Source organism: Leptinotarsa decemlineata, unplaced genomic scaffold, assembly GCF_025532065.1.
Source record: "Leptinotarsa decemlineata unplaced genomic scaffold, Ldec_3_MD MMD2_tig00001393_RagTag_RagTag, whole genome shotgun sequence".
Lineage (NCBI taxonomy): Eukaryota > Metazoa > Arthropoda > Insecta > Coleoptera > Chrysomelidae > Leptinotarsa > Leptinotarsa decemlineata.
Genome location: NW_027412562.1, coordinates 5,114,892 through 5,133,780, shown reverse-complemented (window position 1 = coordinate 5,133,780; position 18,889 = coordinate 5,114,892). Strand labels below are relative to the sequence as shown.

General features: G+C 33.5%; 1 protein-coding gene across 3 annotated transcripts in view; it reads right to left on the bottom strand.

The window, feature by feature from the left end:
- Positions 1-18,889, bottom strand: part of yellow-e — an 85,359-nt gene that overhangs the window by 49,572 nt on the left and 16,898 nt on the right. The window contains exon 1 of one of the 3 annotated variants that reach the window (XM_074175874.1): positions 1,424-1,529. The exons of 1 other annotated variant lie outside the window; for it this stretch is intronic. In XM_074175874.1, coding sequence (XP_074031975.1) covers positions 1,424-1,493 — 70 coding nt within the window. In that variant the 5' untranslated portion in view covers positions 1,494-1,529. One more of the 3 variants, XM_074175873.1, reaches the window with a different exon arrangement.

Sequence of the window (18,889 nt, the reverse complement as noted above, 5' to 3'; positions counted from 1 at the left end):
AAATCACTCCATTCCACATGATTCAATCAATTTTCTGGATTTGATAATAACAAATAATAATAATAAACACGAATTTCCATTTTATCGTAAACCGTCTTATACGAATATTCTCATCCATAATTCTTCCACACGTATATAACAATAAAAAGTTGCAGCATAATTCACTTGTCGAATATGATTTTCAGTAAAGCACTGAATTCAATAAAAAAGATCATGAACACTATACAGTCAAGCCACGAAGCAAATTCACCCGATTCCAAAGGACAGTGGGTGTAAACACAGAACGTTTAACATATTTAGGCCTACACAGTTTGAAGATTTCTAATTTCTTATAAAATCAAATCGTAAATATATCTTTCAAATCCAACAATAATTGAGCTGGTATGTTAGAAATTACAAAGACAAGAGTTCGGTTTCAGATCTATCGAGAGTGTATGAATTGTCCAATATTTTACGTAGATCAACGGGAGGAACATTCTAAACACGCATTAAAGAACGTAGAAACAATTTTCAGAATAGTAAACAACGTATGTTAATCACTCTCTTTCAGAAGGACAGGAGTTCAATAATGATTTCAAAAACCCTTCATTTCCAGGACATTTAGTCGTACCGTTTGAATTTATAAAAGAGAATGGTTCAATCTCAAAGTATTTAACCAAAATCTGTTTGGAAAAGCATTAGCTATTGCTACACATTAGTGTAGCGAGACATGAGTCGCGGTTTTGTGTATCATTTGAAGGTAAAATCAAAATAAATCATATCAGTAAGTTTTCATCACTATTGTTTCCAAAAATAACTATGATAACCAAATATAGTTTTGAAGATTTGAAACGAAACTCCAACAACTCATAATTAGGGTATAAAATATTTTTTTTTGGTTGTACTGTAATCAGGCTTATATTGATCAAACTGGTAAATATCTGAAGGATAGAAACACTTCTCACCTTTGTACAACTGAGCATGTTTCATATTAATGCAAATTGATTTCAGATTTTTTTCATGGGATTTAGTGACTGTCCAAAAGTTCCTTCACATATTTTTTCTGTTGTATATTATCACTAAAATCAATCGATTGACTGTTAACTGAGGTGAAGTTGAAAAACAGCATAAAACTCATACTAGACCTCTCCATTGTCCAACTTGAATGAATAAAGACGATTGATTATTATTATTATATTACTATTAGTGGTGTGTTTCCAATTCCTTCAGAAAAGCAGTTCAATTGCAAATAAATTGGCACCTGTTTTATACTTTTGCATTTTTTGATTATTGAGGATGGATTCTTGTCAAATCAACACCCTGTATGAGTTACGAATTACTTGAAAACATGTCGAGTTTCAAAATGAACTTGACGAGATCGCACACTCACCGAAAGAATAAAGGATATTTGTCATGAATGATCGTTTTGTAATACTATAATTACCAGCGTACGTAATACCCATGAACAAAGTCAAATTCCTTTCGTTTTTGAACCACTTCACGCACAGTTGCATACAAGACCCGTCAAACCATTTGTAATATTAGCCTACGGTACAAAACATGTGAGTTCGGATCATATTCAACACACAACTGCACTTTCTTTTTAGTCATATCACCTTACCATTAACATGTCCTGATACGATAAAGTAAAAAAAGCAATCAGTAGAAGGAAATGTATCTAATTTCATTTCCAGCAGTTTCTGGTCTCAAATTGTGACTTTTCTTGGGGGCAACAATAATTGATTCAGGAATGAATAACTCAATGTATATAATAATAATAAAAATAAAATTATAGGTTGAGGTTGATTGTATGTCTCTGAATGCAGTGGTTGCAATAACTAGGACCTGATTCATGTTATGCAGTGGTTGCAATAACTAGGACCTGATTCATGTTATGCAGTTGCAAGATCCTACGACGCAGAGTTGTCTTTACAATTCTCTTGTGAAAAACTGTGATGTTGCTGTCTTACCTTAGATGTCTATGTGCATTTCAACATAAGAGATACACTATTAGCAGTACCTTCCCATGAGATGAATATGTGAGACAAAACATCATCATAACATCCTATAAACTCAATGTAGTTCGTAAATTCTCGTAGAACTTATTTTCAGTGCTAAAAGTTTTTTCAGCTCCTAGGAGCTCAAGACGATATTTCGTTTTACATAGACATACTGTCAAATTATAATTAGCAAAAATCTATTCTCTTTCTCTTTGCTTCGCCTTACAGTTGAACAATGGTTGTTCTACATATTCTTCAGCTCTGTAAAATAGACAATCGTCTCTGTATGGATATGACCTGTGACATGATAACGGTGTTGCTTTCGTTCAAAAAATTAAGAACAAGCAATGGGAAGAAAAAGAAAATCGCAGTCCTGGTCAACAAACAAACTAAACCTTTGGAAGAAGAATAAGATATTCAGTCTTCGAAACATGAATTACACCCAAGTTTCATCAATCTGTCAACCATTAAGTTCACCAAAGACGAAACAGAAGTATTAGAGAAAGGCCAAGTTCACTTCTCCCATTAGTAATAACTTTAATCGAACTAAAGAAATCATAGGAGCGCAAACGGAACTAATCATTTCGAACAACCTCAATATCATTGATAATCCAACATTACAGAGACACAAGCTGACAACTATGATAAAGAAAGCAGAACATCCACCTACAAATAATAAAGTCACGAAGACAGTTAAAACCATATCCAAGAAGGCAGAAGCAGATGAACTAATTTTCAAAGAGCAGACAAAGGTAATAGCATAGTATGTCTGAGTAAACAACAATACGATTCAAAAATGCCAGAAGTAATAGAACAATTAGACACCACATTGTTGGAAAAAGACCCCACAAAAACCTTCACACTCCAACTGAAGAGAAATCTTGAATATTGTACGTTCCTTTTCCCCACATCATGGGACAAGAAGAAGACTACCTGCATGAACCCCATCCACCTGAGATGTATGGACTGATTAAACTACACAAATAAGGTAACTCAGACAGACCGGTAGTTTCATATACCAATACTCCCAATTATAATTTAATAAGCAAATTCAGGAAGATCACTAATTTCAAACCTTCCCACACCATACTGAATTCTATAGGCCTGACGAACAAACTCACCAACATAAAAATTAACAATAACATTAAATTAGTTTCGTTTGACATAAAGAACATGTTTCCAAATATTCCAACAGATGAATGCCTTCCCCTGACAAAAAACATATCAGATAGACATAATACTAACCCATATGTCAACAGTAAACTTTTGAACTGTTCAACACGTGTTTAAAGCAAAACTATTTTGAATTCAATAATACATTTTATACACAACTCAGGACTACCGATGGGATCACCGCTAAGCCTGTCACTAGCGGATATCTTCCTAAATAATTTAGAGAATAATCTCATTTTAAATAACTCTCTTTCCCATAAACACATTGTGTTCTGGTTTAGATATGTAGATGACATATTAGTAGACTTCGATGGTTCAACGAGACAAACAAATCACTCATTACTTGAAATTCCTCAATAGTTTACACGATAGAATCAAATTCACCGTAGAGATCTGTTTTTAAACAGATTTTAAACATATTCAAACAATCTACACAATAAAATCAAATTCACCGTAGAGATAGAAGAGAACAATGAGATACATTAGATCTGACAATATCCAAAAACAAGGATCCATCCGACTTTAACATTTTCCGAAAAAACACATTCACAGATTGCACAATACCTTTTGTAATGAAAGAACTTTATTCAAATTCCACAAGACTAGAACACAAATATGTTAGTATCAATTATGCAGGTCGAATCTCCGAGAATATTAAAAATTATCTCTCGAAATTCAATCTACAAACATCCTATACATCCAACGGAAATTCAGGAAACCTGCCAAACCTAAATTAAACAAACGGAAGAGATCTGATATAGACCGACTAGAATGTGGCAAATTCCCCGCCATATATACAGGCCAAATTGGTAGAAATTTTGATACAAGGTACCATGAACAGGTCATTTCGGATAAAAAATCATTAATGTATGAACATCTTCAAAACTCGAAACATAAAATAGATAAAGATAATTTAAAAGTCCTCCACATATGCGAAAAAATAAAAATGATGAATTTGTTGGAATCTATGAAAATGAGTCAAAGAAAAATCCCAATTCTCTTATCCTCAACGAACAATTCAATCTAAACAATAGTCCTCTCCTGAACCTATAGCCCATTTCCCAAAACCTCATTTTATCAAAAAAATTGTTATTATGTTCATCGATATACTGCTATTAATTGAGGTTATCACATGGTATTGATAATTCAGGTACTAAATTATAGGTTTAGGCAATGAAGGTATAAATTTCTCAGATTTGAATGTAATCTAGTTAGTTTTGAAAATGGTGTAGTGACCGAAACTAGTGTAACAAATGAAAAACTGTCGTGGAAAATAGGCAAGAGTGTGTCTTCTGCGAAGACCTCGTACCACCGATAGCAGAAAATCGCTGAACACGCAAAAAAATCCTAACTTTTACAAACTAAACGTGCTAAACAGCTGAAACTTTGAACGAAGATACCAACATCGAATATTCGTAGCCCGACAAATTTGAAAATTCACCCCTTTTTTCAACAGTCCACATACAGTTTCGAAAATGCTACTTCGTCCAAAACTTTACCATCTCTGACGTACATCAGCTAGAGCTCACCTTCTAGGACCCGGCGATTTATGTTATGCAGTTGCAAAATCCTATAAAGCAGAGTTGTCTTCACAATTCTCCTGTGTCCTACCTTGAACACCAATGTCCATTATTACATTAGAGAGACTATATGATGAATATCTCCATGGTAACATCGTATAAACTCAATGAAGTTCCAGTGCTGAAAGTTTTTTTCAGGTTCTAAGAGCTCATGAGCTCAGACATAATGTCAAGTTATAACAAAGCTAAAATATATTAAATTCATTTGTGCCTTACCTTGAAGAATATGAACAACGGTTGTTCTACAGAATCTTCAGCTCTACAAAATGGACACTCTTTTCAATCAACAAGCAACTATATGGTATATATATTTTCTTTGTCATCATTACAATCGGGTATCAGTTTTATCTGAGGCACATATTTTTCTTTTTGGGAAAGAAAGTTTTTGGCTTTCTACTACTCCATCTTGATACAAAAAACAAGGATGAGGGAATCTTCCAAGGAAAGGAAGGAAGTAATCAATTTCAAAATAAGTAACTTCATACATGGATGTGTAGATCATGCAAAGAAGTAACTTTCAGACACAAACTGGAAGAAAGTCCTCCTGAAACAGCTACTTTCATATAAACATTGAATTACACGAAAGAAAAAAATTCTTTCGAAACAAATACTTCTATATGAACGCTGAATTATACAAAAGATACTTTTCTCTACTCAGTTTGTATTTCAAACATTCGTTGTGGAATAAAAATCAGATATCATTCACATGAGTTCTACTTTAAATGAATGGTAATAAATTGCACTTACATGGAACACTGTCACCCTCACTGGTATACACCGATGTTTCGCCTTAAGACACTTGCCCCAAGGCTCTTCAGTACCAAATTGGATAACATTACTTATTTTGAAATTGATTACTTCCTTCCTTTCCTTGGAAGATTCCCTCATCCTTGTTTTTTGTATCAAGATGGAGTAGTAGAAAGCCAAAAACTTTCTTTCCCAAAAATTAATCACTCCTAAAAATATAACCCCTTCAATTCATATTTTTCTTCTCTCAATTTGCCAGTAACTCATAAGGTCTCCCTTTGCAATTGTTTGAGCCATACCATTGTACCACTCTTCTCTCTCTTGAATCAAGAGTGTGAAAAAAAACTACTGGTATCACTCCGATCTAATTTCATATGTACATCAACTCCTCAGGAACTTTTCGTTGAAAAAGTAGTAATCGGAACATGTTGGCTTTTCAAGCAAAAATCGACATCTGATTTTGTCGCCCCTCACAAAGATTCTATCACGTTAATTTTTCAGTTTTCGTTAATTTTCAGATTTAAAATCATATCGAAATCAGACTAATCTCTCATTTCCATCATACATTTATTTTTTCTACGATCAATGTATATGAAATTGAAGATTATGATATGGAAACCGCCAAGAAAACAGCAGAAGGTATTGACGAAATTTCTGAAAAATCTCTGAGGCATACCAAATACTTCATAAATGAGCCAATAGTCCATATTATCAATGACATTCGCTACGGGTCAATAACCAACAAACTTGAAAACTTCATAGTCAATATAAAAATGAAGGATTCGAATATGACGTGAATAATTATAGAAACATCTGCTTACAAAGTTGACTACCAAAAAGGTTAGACCTAGCTTTAATGGATTTGAGCAAAACAGATCATTAACAGCAGTAGAACTCTGTGACATTTATAACTATCCGAACAACAAATAATTGGATTACATCATTTCTGAAAGATAGAAAACAGTAGTATTGAAAAAATAAGTAATCGTAAAAATCACTATCAGTGTTCCACAGGGTCCCATAATGGATCCGGTACTCTTCATCATTTTTATGAACGATATGATCAATTTATATAAGTGCACAAGTGCACATACACTTGAGGTCATCAGATTATGTATGCTGATGAACTCAATTTTCTTATCTCAGAATAAAAATTGTATGAGGGGTAACTGTAGCGAATTAATTCAATGATTGGTTTTCTACAATGAACTTTTGGTGAATGTGATGTGTCATGCAGTTTCTAGCAGAACAGGTGAAAAGATTGTCACGGGCAAAGTATGATGGGTTGTTTATATGGTTTTCATTCCGTGTTCTGTGTTTTTGATCCTCAGAAGAATCATACTCACAACGTTTCAGCAGTATCTCATTTGTCAGGATCAAATTTAAATGAGATTTTGCCGAATCGTCATGAATATGATTCTTATGAGGATCAAAAACACAGAACACGGAATGAAACCCAGAAAAACACGTCTAAAGAGGCTATCATATAATGAAACACATGTTTATGTTTTGTAAAGTGTCTAGTTTCTGTTTTCAGTTAGATAATAATTGTTTTCAATAATTCTATTATCTAGTCTGCATTCAATTTCAAGATATTCAATTTCAAACGCCTTGAAGAATTTATATATCATTTGATTGAATATTATTAGACAGTGTCTGTTGAAATATTCTGAACATGAAGTTTACATCAAGAAATCGAACACCAATACATAATCTATAGAAACAACAGACTAAAACTCATACAATTATCATTAAAGATGTTTGTACTAAAGATGTCGTTTCTATCGACACCAGTCATTGTTATCAGTTGAAACCAAAGGCAAAATGAAGCATTCGTATTCCAACAGCACCAGGCAGTGCTGTTTCGACCTGTCACTAGTACTAGACTGAACCGTGAATGTATGAGACTCACGAACAAGCGTAACAAATCCAAACTTCGATATGAACCACCGATTGGGAAATCACTATTTGTATTGCTCTACAGCTTTCTCTGCGAGACAACTAGATGAAACGAAAGCTCGAAAACAACGTTGAATCACAAATGTTTTATGATTCTGCCCTTGTTTCTCATTCACGGTTAATGTTTAATATATGATTGTGAAAGATGAAACACCCAATTATTTTGGTAGATAACGTCCAATTTTTGCCGTGTTATCTCTGTTATGTCAAAAAAGCCATACCTACTATGTGCTTATTCACATTTTCTATTGCTGAATAATTCTTCGGGTTTGTTTAATGATGGTCAAAGTACCAAACCAGAAAGTGGTTGCCTTGATTATTATAGCCACATTCTTCAGAGATAGTACTGTTTGTGAAACATTCTTTCACACTTTCGAGTCTACCAACTTTCACACAAAATAACTCATCTTACCCTTATTAATATTTCGTTAGCGATAGAGTGTCATCATGATTGAAGAAAGGTCTGATTTTTGCAAAATTGATTAAATGATGGTATCGTTTTCATTGCTTGCTTTATAAAGTTCAATTATAACGTACCTTTCAAAAAATGAATGGCACGAATAATGTATTGTATTAATAATTTTTTATCAGAAGGTCAAAAATAAGGCAATCTTAATTACGAATCACTGGAATGTCATAGACACGCCCTAGAAATTGTTTTCGATTTGATAACTGGTCATTTTTTCGAAGAAGTAATATTACAAAGGATTCATTTCGTTACTCAGTTAAGTTAATCTAATTAATTTGAAGAAATAGAGATTTTTTTCTGTATTTTTTGCAAACAATTTTTTTAAGGACAAAACACAAGCACTACACGAACATTTTTAAGGCGCTCTACTAGTGATTCACGTTGAATTTGAATCGCTGGAGATTAACTTCATATTCAAGAAAAACTTTATTGTGAGATTTTCACTAAACAATTTCACAAAAACGCAACACGTGTTTCGCTCTACAATATCTTCTTCAGTCGTCTTCACTAACTAAAATACATATTCAATCCTTCATAGAGGGTGTTTCAAATTCGATCCTCACCATTGGGATCTCGGAAACTGTGAGAGGAACGAAGATGGTTGAATTGAGGCAAAGTTTTTTTTTCTGGCTTTATTTTTCGAAAGCTCCGAAAATAAATTGCACTTCCACCTTGCCACTTTTTCCCTGCTACTTAATGGTTTTTTCAGATTTGCTATCCGACGTTTCGTCTTCCGGCCACCATCATCAACTTTTTTTTTATCATTCTCCTTCGAAAACTTGGAGATATTGAAAAAACAAATTTTTATCATGATAGGCTTTGACTTTTATGTTTTTAAATTTGACTTTCAATTTGTTACACCCAATGACATTTTGTTATTGTACAAGTCATTGAATTTTTGGCGAAAAATGGCTTTCACGAATGAAGAAAAAAGAGATATGATACAAATTTATAACAAATACGATAGAAACAGTGTTAGGACATCAGGAATGTATTTAAACTTGTATCCCAAAAGACGACAACCACATCAAACTATGTTTGATAAAAGAGGTGTGTATAAGGTAAATTAGACATTGTGTCCATTCCAATGAAAATAGAACTTTGAACAAATAACAATAATTAACTGAAATGTAAAGACAAAAGTAAATCACAGCAAATGCTCAAAATGCTGGCTGGCCTTGTTCATGATAACACAACTGTGCATTCCTTCGAATATTGGATGCACGATTAATTTCCCTCCTCTTCAATCTTCCGGACTCTCTAACAATGCTGTGTTGACGGTCCTCAATATTTTGATATTCAATCTGGCCATAAACTCTATTTTTAGTGCATACCATAAGAATGTATCCAAAACTCCTAAGTCTGGAGACCTTGCTGGCCACCTCACCAGCCCATTATTATCTATCCATTTATCACCAAACCTTTCAGTCAGGTAATTAGATACTTGTCTGGTAGTATACAGTGGAGCACCAACATGTTAAAACCAGATGTTGTTATAGTTAGACAAAGGTAGATCGTCCAAATAGTCTTCGAAAATCGACATCAAAAACTGGTGACGAACTGAGGACGAATTTCTTGGCACTGCCTCGGGTATGCTCCAAATATGTTTGTTATTTCGGTTGAATATCCCCAATTCGTAAAAGTGCTTCCATCTGTACAAATTACATTTTCCAGGAAAACAGGTAAATCAGGTCTTCTTATTAGCCAAATGCAAAATTCTAATCGCCTTTCGGGATCACCTGGATGCAATTTTTGAGATATGTGTATTTTGTAACATTTTGAACCACTTTTTTGAGATATCTCCAAGCACTTGTATGACAAATATTCATTTCGGAGGATATTTGTCGTGTAGATTTCCCCGGGTTCATGTTTATCTGCACTTTAATAATTCTTATTGAAAAGTACACAATGTCTAACTTACCTCATACATACCTCATTTATCAAATTTTCTTTAGTTTTCTGGTCCATTCTGTCTCCGTATTTTTTCTTCGGCTCTTCAAATGAACCAAACTCGGTGATATTCTGATCCAATAACTTGAACATAGTTCGATGTAATTGTCGTCTTTTGGCATACAAGTTTAAATACGTTTCCGATGTCCTAAAGTTGTTTCAATCATATTTGTAATAGATTTGTATCATATCTCTTTTTTCTTCATTCTAGAAAGCCATTTTTCGCCAAAAATTCAATGACTTGTACAATAACGAAATGTCATTGAGTTTAACAAATTGAAAGTCAAATTCAGAAACATCAAAGTCAAAGCCTATTATAAGAATTAATTTTTTGAATTTCTCCAAGTTTTCGAAAAAGAATAATATTTTATGATATATCATTCAAAAGGTGAAATATGGTTGTATTCAAAGCAGAAAGAATCAAATGTAGCGCCCATAAGAAAAAATAAAGTGGATGATGGTGGCCGGAAGACGAAATGTCGGATAGAAAGTCTGAAAAACCAAAACGTCATTATGTAGCAGGGAGAAAGTGGCAAATTGGAAGTGCAATTTATTTTCGAATCCTTCGAAAAATAAAGCCAGAAAAAAATAAAAACCATTTTCCGAAATTTCTGTTTTTTCCGGATATCTCCGGATATACTCGGAATCTCAGAATGCGTAACTTTTTTGCAATTCAACCATTTTCGTATCCCTCATAGTTTCCGAGATCCCAATGGTGAGGATCGAATTTGAAACACCCTGTATATGTTCTGACAATTTGAAGTACCCTCATTTCAAGAATCTGGGTTTTTACCTAGCCAATTAACGTTAAATGTTCACCTGAGTTTTGGAATAAATCAATAAATAATAACCTAAGAAAAGAAGAGAACGTGAACAACCCCATCTGAATTAACCTGTAACAAATGAAATTACCTGAGTTTATTTACTAGTTTCCACATTCGAAAAATATATTCAGTAACGAGGTGTTATTCAATCCTATTCGGTAAATTACCCGAATTCCCAAATCTATTCATTTCCAAACATTCTGAAAGATTGATTTCCAAACTTTTCTATTCTCAATGTAGCACGTCATATCCATGATTGTACTTATGTCCTTCTGCTGAAACATGTTTTGCAAATGTGAAATTGACCTCTCCACTCAAGAAACTACGTCTATGCTCATTAGTTCTTTGGAAAAAAGTTCTCCCAGTTTGACCAATATACAGTTTTAGGGAAGATCCACAAGCCAATGCATCCACTCCTGATCTATCCGACACTGAAGTTTTGTATTTATTGTTTTTAATAAATGGCTTCTTCTATTTTCTACAAGACAGCGATGTTTGTATTTTGCTGACCCATAGATGACATTTGATTCAGGAAATTGTGTCGATATCCTGCATAAATCCTTTAAATCAGAGCTTGAAATTTTTACTTCTGAATCTGCTTAACCCTCATTGTCAAAACGAATAAATTTAAGTTTTTTTCGAAAAACTGTTCTAAAATTAAATATTTTGTGAAAGTTTGCAAAGGCATCATCAATATCTTGAAAGTGTTTGTTGAATACGTTATGGATTTGTATCAGATATCGGTCGATTCCATCACATATGCAAATAATTCAGTTACAAAGATAGATGAACTATCACAATTCTTTTTTTAATGGTGAACCCTGAAGGGCACCGATTTTTCATAAAGCTAATACGGAAAGAGATTTGATGGATAGTGTATCTATTAGTAAGCGTTTTTATAATTTAATTCAGTCTGTTATTAATTTGAGTGGATAAAAAAATATTCAATTCCATATGATTTTGACGCATCTTCACCACTTTTTTGGCAAAAAGATCGCCATCTTGAATCTTTTTTTAACCCCCCCTGGCATCAAACCGGAGATTATTATGCCCCAGAATTTTCGAATAAATCGAGTAACTACGTTTTATACTGATATTTTAGATTTGATTATGAATGATAGAATTATGTTGCATATTTTTTCATTGAGTGTAGCTAAACGGACTGTTATATTGGCTGGAAACGAAACATATTATGGATCTTCCAGTGTCGTTATGAAGTTAATGACATTTTTCAAAATACTGTGTTCATGAACTAATACCTCAAATCTAATTAATACAGTTTATTGTATGTTTACAGTTTATTTACTTCAAAGGGTGAAAAGTGAAAATTATACAATAAACTGCACAAATCAATCTTATTCTGAAATATTTCTGATCTGAGTCAAAGAAAAAGTATAGTTTTCACTAGTGACAAATCGTCATTTCTCGCTAGTTGAATAATATTCTGTTTCCTGTTTAAATGATCTTTTCTATTGTGTGTTGATGATTTTGGTGGATTCCCCCTCAGTTTTTTCAACTGATTTTTGTTGAGGTACCTGTTACGTTTGTTGATGTATTCGATTTTTGTTTTGGAAAGTATCATTTTGGTACTGGTACCTCTTTTCGTTGGAACCATTACTGAAGAACATTTAATGAATTTAGGAAGAGAAGAGACTAGAGAAATCAATAGGTTTTTAAAAATATTCAATGGTAACAAATTTATTTCCGATCAAAAAAAATCCACTTTTCCCAACTATCACAAAAAATATCAGTAACATTTTCCTTTATTAAAAACGGTTCTTTCACAGTAGTTAATTTATTGACATTAAATGTCTTACCTAATGAAATTCGATTCATTTGATTAAAGAAATACTCCACACCACAGGAAAATTATATAGTGCTAAGGTCAGAAGTGAATTACTATTCACAAATCTTGACAAGGCCCCAGGAGAAATGAATAACCTCTGTTAAAGTGACTATTACTAGTGACTACCTGTCACTAGTAATAGTTTATAATTCAATTCAAAACAGATAATCTTGTCAACGATACATACGTAAATATCTTCATTCATATCTTCTATAGAGTAACGGTTGAGGGATATCTTATACGATAAATTAATTTTAATCATGATTAATTATGAAGTGCATAGAATGTCTTCGTTGATAACGATACGCTTTAATAAAATTACTTATTGACTGAATAAAACATGATTTGTTATTCGGTTCAGGTGATTGATGAGGTGTTATTCGATTTGTATGAAAATACAGAATTTATTCTTTAGGTATGTCTTATTTTATATATACGGAATTTTTGTAATAATAAATATGTAAACTCCTTGTTTATCAATTAATTTCTTTCATAATATGAGATAGAATGAAGTCAAATGAAATTTTACTTTCATTTGACTTACTTGAAGAGTGCTTTAATCCACTATTGCTCTCTAGGGAACATACAAAAGTTTGTTATTTTGTTGAGCTAGAATAATATCTTGACTTGACTTGAAGAAAAAGTACAGTTTTCACTCGTGACAAATGGTCATTTCTCGCTAGTTGAATAATATTCTATTTCCTGTTTAGATAATCTTTTCTATTGTGTGTTGATGATTTTGAGAACATCAGTGGTTGTATTTGAAATAGTCGCCAAATGTATTACTGTCGAATTTCGTTTTTTGGCTCTTTCGCTTCCATTTTGAACGATAAAAAAAGGCAGAGGAACTTTCAATACTGTTCGATATTCATTTCACTATGATATAACCCAATTTTCAATGCAAAGTTTCGTTCATTAGAATTCTCATCAACTGTATCTACTCAAAATCGGATCACCAGTTTCTTCGTATATTTTTGTTGCCACAGTAATACAACAAATTCAGCTACTTATTACAATACATGTGTTTCATGACATGTTTCCCATCATCACTGTATAATCATACAATTCCCGGTCAGATCTATCGCAAAGAATTAGTGGCCACTATTTTTTGGATACAGAATTCAAAGCTATAAATTAACTCCGCGTATCGAAAGTTACCAAGTAACAAACAGAAACACATCAATGTAAAAATACTCCTAACCATCTACGATGTTCACGGTGTCTCATTAAATGTTCAAATTACCGTCCATCGTTTCCACAACACATTTTCCCTCTTCAAATAGAATTTTCATGTCAATTTTCCAGCATTTGTGAAGTTATAGCTATGCAAGCCTTTTCCTTGTTGTTTCTTTCAATTCGTCATTATTGCTAAAAGTTGAGCCAAATATTTTTGCTTTAATGAAGTCTCACAATGGAAAGTTCACAAGGGTTGGGTTAGATAAACGTGGTGGTCATTTAATAGAACCATTGTTTCCTATCCATCGTCCTGGCAGAGTCGTATTGAGAAAATATCTGCAAACAGTTATGAGATGTGGCAGAGTTCCATCATGTTGGAACTACTAGGGCAAAAGGCAAATCCTCCAACAACTCAATTAAAGTCTCAAGTTCTGTTGGGTAATTCCCAAGTAAACTCTTGTGAATGGTTTAACAAACAGTCGTAACAAATAAAAAACTTAGTAGAAATCAGACCAAAGTTATTGTCTTTATTCTATATTGATTATTTTTGTACTTGACAATATATTTGGCCTCCCATAAGATAGAAAACCCTTAAAGACGATCTGATCTCAGTCTCAACGATAATATTGTTAGTTATCCTCTTTTTCAACGCCTAATAAAAAAGACATAGAAAGTATCAAAATCAGATTTTGATGATTTTGGCAAGGACCTTCTTCGTCGATATACAGGGTGTAACTGATTAAGGAGGTGATTCCTCATCGAAAAAAGATAGGATCTTTCATTTAAAGAAATTTCTTTGGAGCATCCTTTGTCAAGATACAGCCCCTTAAAGGGGGTACATAAAATTTGTATAACAATTTTTTTCACAATCACTGAAAAAGTTACAATATTGAAATTGAACTGACGTTTTGTACTACCAAAAAGACACTAAGCCAATAATTTATTTAGTTTACCCCATGGTTGTGAGGGGTGGAAAACGCAACCCCTAAAATTTATTTCCAATGGTAAGGGTATAGGAGTTGTTCTTTTAAAATTCGAAATACCGTCATATGATCAACGTTCAGCTGAAAATCAATCTTTCTAGTACTGGTAGCAGTTTGTTCTTCAATCGAATAAAGTACTGTTTCCTCAAGCTGTGGTGTTCGTACTTCTCGATGGCGACCACAATCCTGCGTTCTTTTGTCAAATGAACCATATTCTCGTAATCGTTGATGAAGTCGAGCAAATATTCTATGTGAAGGATGCTGCCGTTGAGGATACATTTCAGCAAATCTTCTAGAAGCTCTAACCCATTCCCCTGCGACAGACCGTAAACGTAATGCATATTAGTCATTTCCTTATTTGTGTATGCCATTTTAATAACAAGTGAATTATTAAAGTAACAAATTAAGAACAGAACAACAACACACAATTAGTATTAATTCAATTTCAAAAATTCACAAAATGACAGCGTCATACCAATTTAATTGTCACTATCGCTAATAGCGACCTACTTGATAGATTAGTTTCGTATTTTCGCATTTATGACGATGTATCTCTGTAGTTGTTCCTAAAATAATTTTTTGCTGTGAACTGGTTTATTTTGGGCAAAAAACCCAAGAGAGGTTTTTTGTTAAGAATGAAACAGAGTATCGGAAATTAATTTTTAAATGGTAAACAAATAATAAAATCTTTTTTTGGATGAGGAATCACCTCCTTAAATGTTTAACACTCATTTAGTTACACCCTGTATAATCAACTATTACATTACTGAGGAAACAATTCCGACCTTACGCAGCATACACAAAAAATTCGTAGACGAAAACGGTTATAAGGGATTTTATAAGTCTCTGAGGAAAATGATGAAATGAATAAGGTTCAGATGGAGGAAAACGAACAAAAAAATAGAAACATGATCATGGAAAAATCAGGCGATTCAGCAATAGCGAAAAATTTTTTCATAGAGACATTCATAAATACCGTGAAGAAGGTCGAAAAATAATTTATATGGATAAAACATATATCCATAATTCACATACACATGAGAAGAGTTGGACTGATGATTTGAATGAAGGATTGCTTGCAACAATTTCAAAAGGGCAGAGACTTATAATTGTAAATGCAGGAGGAGAAAATGGATTTCTGAAAATTCATATCTAAAATTGAAATCAAACACAGAATCGGGCGACTATCATAGCGAAATGAATTACGACAATTACAAAAAGTGGTTGCAAGAATAGTTGATTTCCAATCTTTCAGAAAGAAGCGTTTTGGTTATAAACCCATACAATGTTCAGTATGAAAAGTGCCCAAAACATGTCCTCGAGGAAAGATGAGATGAGAAAATGGTTGAGACGACGGAACATTCATTTCACGGATATAACGCTGAAAATTGATCTTCATTCCATTATCAGAATCCATAAACCACGATTCGAATTATATGAAATTGATAGGATTATGGAAAATTATAGACATACTGTACTCAAATTACTTCCTTATCGTCCAGTTTTGAACCCAAAAGAATTATTATGGGCATCACTAAAACAATATGTGACTGATAAAAATGTGGACTTCAATTTCAAATCCGTTGAAAGTTCATGTGACGAATTCTTCACTTCGTTTTCTCAAGAACACTGGGAAAAACGTTGCGAACACGCTGAACGTTCCGAAGAATTTTATGCTTCGAAGGAACTTGCTCTTGATTAAGCAATAGACAAAATAACTATAAATAACCAAGGTGATAATGACAACGATGGTAACAGTGAAGATAGTGATAACTCTACAAGCGTTTTCAGATCTGTTTGGAGTTGAACCTCAGTAACTTTTCAATCATAACTTCAATTATATTATTTTTACGTTCATTCTTAAAAACATATTTGTCAAGGAATTTTCGTTTCGAAATGTAATATTAAACCCAAATAAATTACATTTTCAGAATAAGTCTTTCTACTTTTCTCCAATAAACCCGAAATTAAATGCTGAAAAACAAACTCATTTGAGTTCAATTACGTAAGGACCGCATTATTATACTAAACTAGTAATCGACCATCAACCCTTATTGATATTTGCGGCGAGGACAGTACTCTCAGGCCACTCTAAAACCCAAATAGGCGCACCAAGTCGCACGGTAGATTTTATCCTTTTCTATCTGTCAAAAGATGAGTTTACAACATGTTTATTATAGCAAGGTATATTTAAAGTTTCTCTGCATTTTTTATATTATTCGACTTGAAGGAGGTTTTTGACGATAATTTCGAAAACAACAACTTATTGCATTGGTAGAAGAGATTATTCGAATTTAACCGATCTTGTAGGTCTCTTGTAGGGATCAGCTGAAAAAAACGGCCTGCATATTTAAGAGTAAGAGGGTATTTGAACGCGGTCTTGTCTCTTTCAGACATACAGGGTGTAACTGAATAAGAGTAAAACATTCAAGGAGGTGATTCCTCATCGAAAAAAAGATAGGATCTTTCATAAAAAGAAACTTCATTGGAGCATCCCTTGTTAAGATACATCCCCTTAAAGGGGGTACATGAAATTTGTATAACAATTTTTTTCACAAGCACTGAAAAAGTTACAATATTGAAATTGACCTGACGTTTTGTACTACCAAAAAGACACTTAGCCAGTAATTTATTTGGTTTACCCCATGGTTGTAAGGGGCGGAAAACGCAACCCCTAAAATTTATTTCCAAAGTAACTTTTTGTCTTATTATCTGTTTACCATTTGAAAATTAATTTTCGATAGCCTATTTCATTCTAAACAAAAAATGTTTCTTAGGTTTTATGCCAAAAATAAACCAGTTCGCAGCAAAAAATTATTTTACGAACATTTTTTTTTTATTTTACGTCATAAATGCGAACTGGATTTATTGTTATTTTGCAGTTAGTACCTGCATTAAACGATTATAGGGTAATAAACAAAACTAATTTATTAATAACAAAACACACAACATGTAGAAATCATAGTAAATATTCAATATGTCAACCTTCAGCTGACATTACGCATGCGTCTGGACGTCGGCGCATTGAGCCACGTATTCGCTCAAATATTCCTGGAGTCTCTCTGATTACCCTATTATGCGGTTTCTTAAGTCCTACACATCGCGAACAGGAGAACGATGAACCAAATGCTGTAAATGGCCCCAAATAGAGAAATCGAGAGGATTGAGATCCTAGGATCAAGCGGGCCAGTTCTGTGGTCCCCCTCGACCTATCCACTGATTTGCATATGTTTCAGATGAATGCTGACGTGCTACTTGACTAAAATGGGCGGGAGCTCCATCATGCATAAAAAAACATATCCCTTCTGACGCCCAAAGGAACTTCCTCCAGCAGTAGAAAATGAGGCCCAATTAAATCATCCCCAATAACTCCGAGCCACACGTTAAGAGAAAACTGTTTTTGATGATTAGTTTCGACAATAGCGTGAGGATTTTCATCAGCCCATATGTGGTAATTATGAAAATTAATAATCTTGTCCCGAGAAAAACTACATTCGGATGTGAATTCTATCGTCTTCAGAAAGTCACAATTTCTTCTAATAATTTCCAGCATCCGATTGCAAAATTCAAGACGATTCGGAAAGTCTCGCGGTAACAGTGCCTGTACTCGTTGCAGATGGTAAGAGTATAAGAGTTGTTCCTTTGAAATTCGAAATACCGTCATATGATCAACATTTAGCTGGAAAGCAATCTTTCTAGTACTGGTAGTAGGTTGTTCTTCAATCAAATTGAGTACTGCTTTCTCAAGCTGTGGTGTTCGTACTTCTCGATGGCGACCACAATCCTGCGTTCTTTTGTCGAATGAACCATATTCTTGTAATCGTTGATGAAGTCGAGCAAATATTCTATGTGAAGGATGCTGCCATTGAGGATACATTTCAGCATATCTTCTAGAAGCTTCTAACCCATTCTCCTGCGACATGCAGGAGAATGGGTTAGAATGAAACAGGTTATCGGAAATAAATTTTCAAATGGTAAACAAATGATAAGACAAAAAGTTACATTGGAAATAAATTATAGGGGTTGCGTTTTCCACCCCTTACAACCATGGGGTAAAACAAATCAATTTCTGGCTCAGTGTCTTTTTAGTAGTACGAAACGTCAGATCAATTTCAATATTGTAACTTTTTTAGTGCTTGTGAAAAAAATTTGTTATATAAATTTTATGTATCCCCTTTAATGGGCTGTATCTTAACAAGGGAT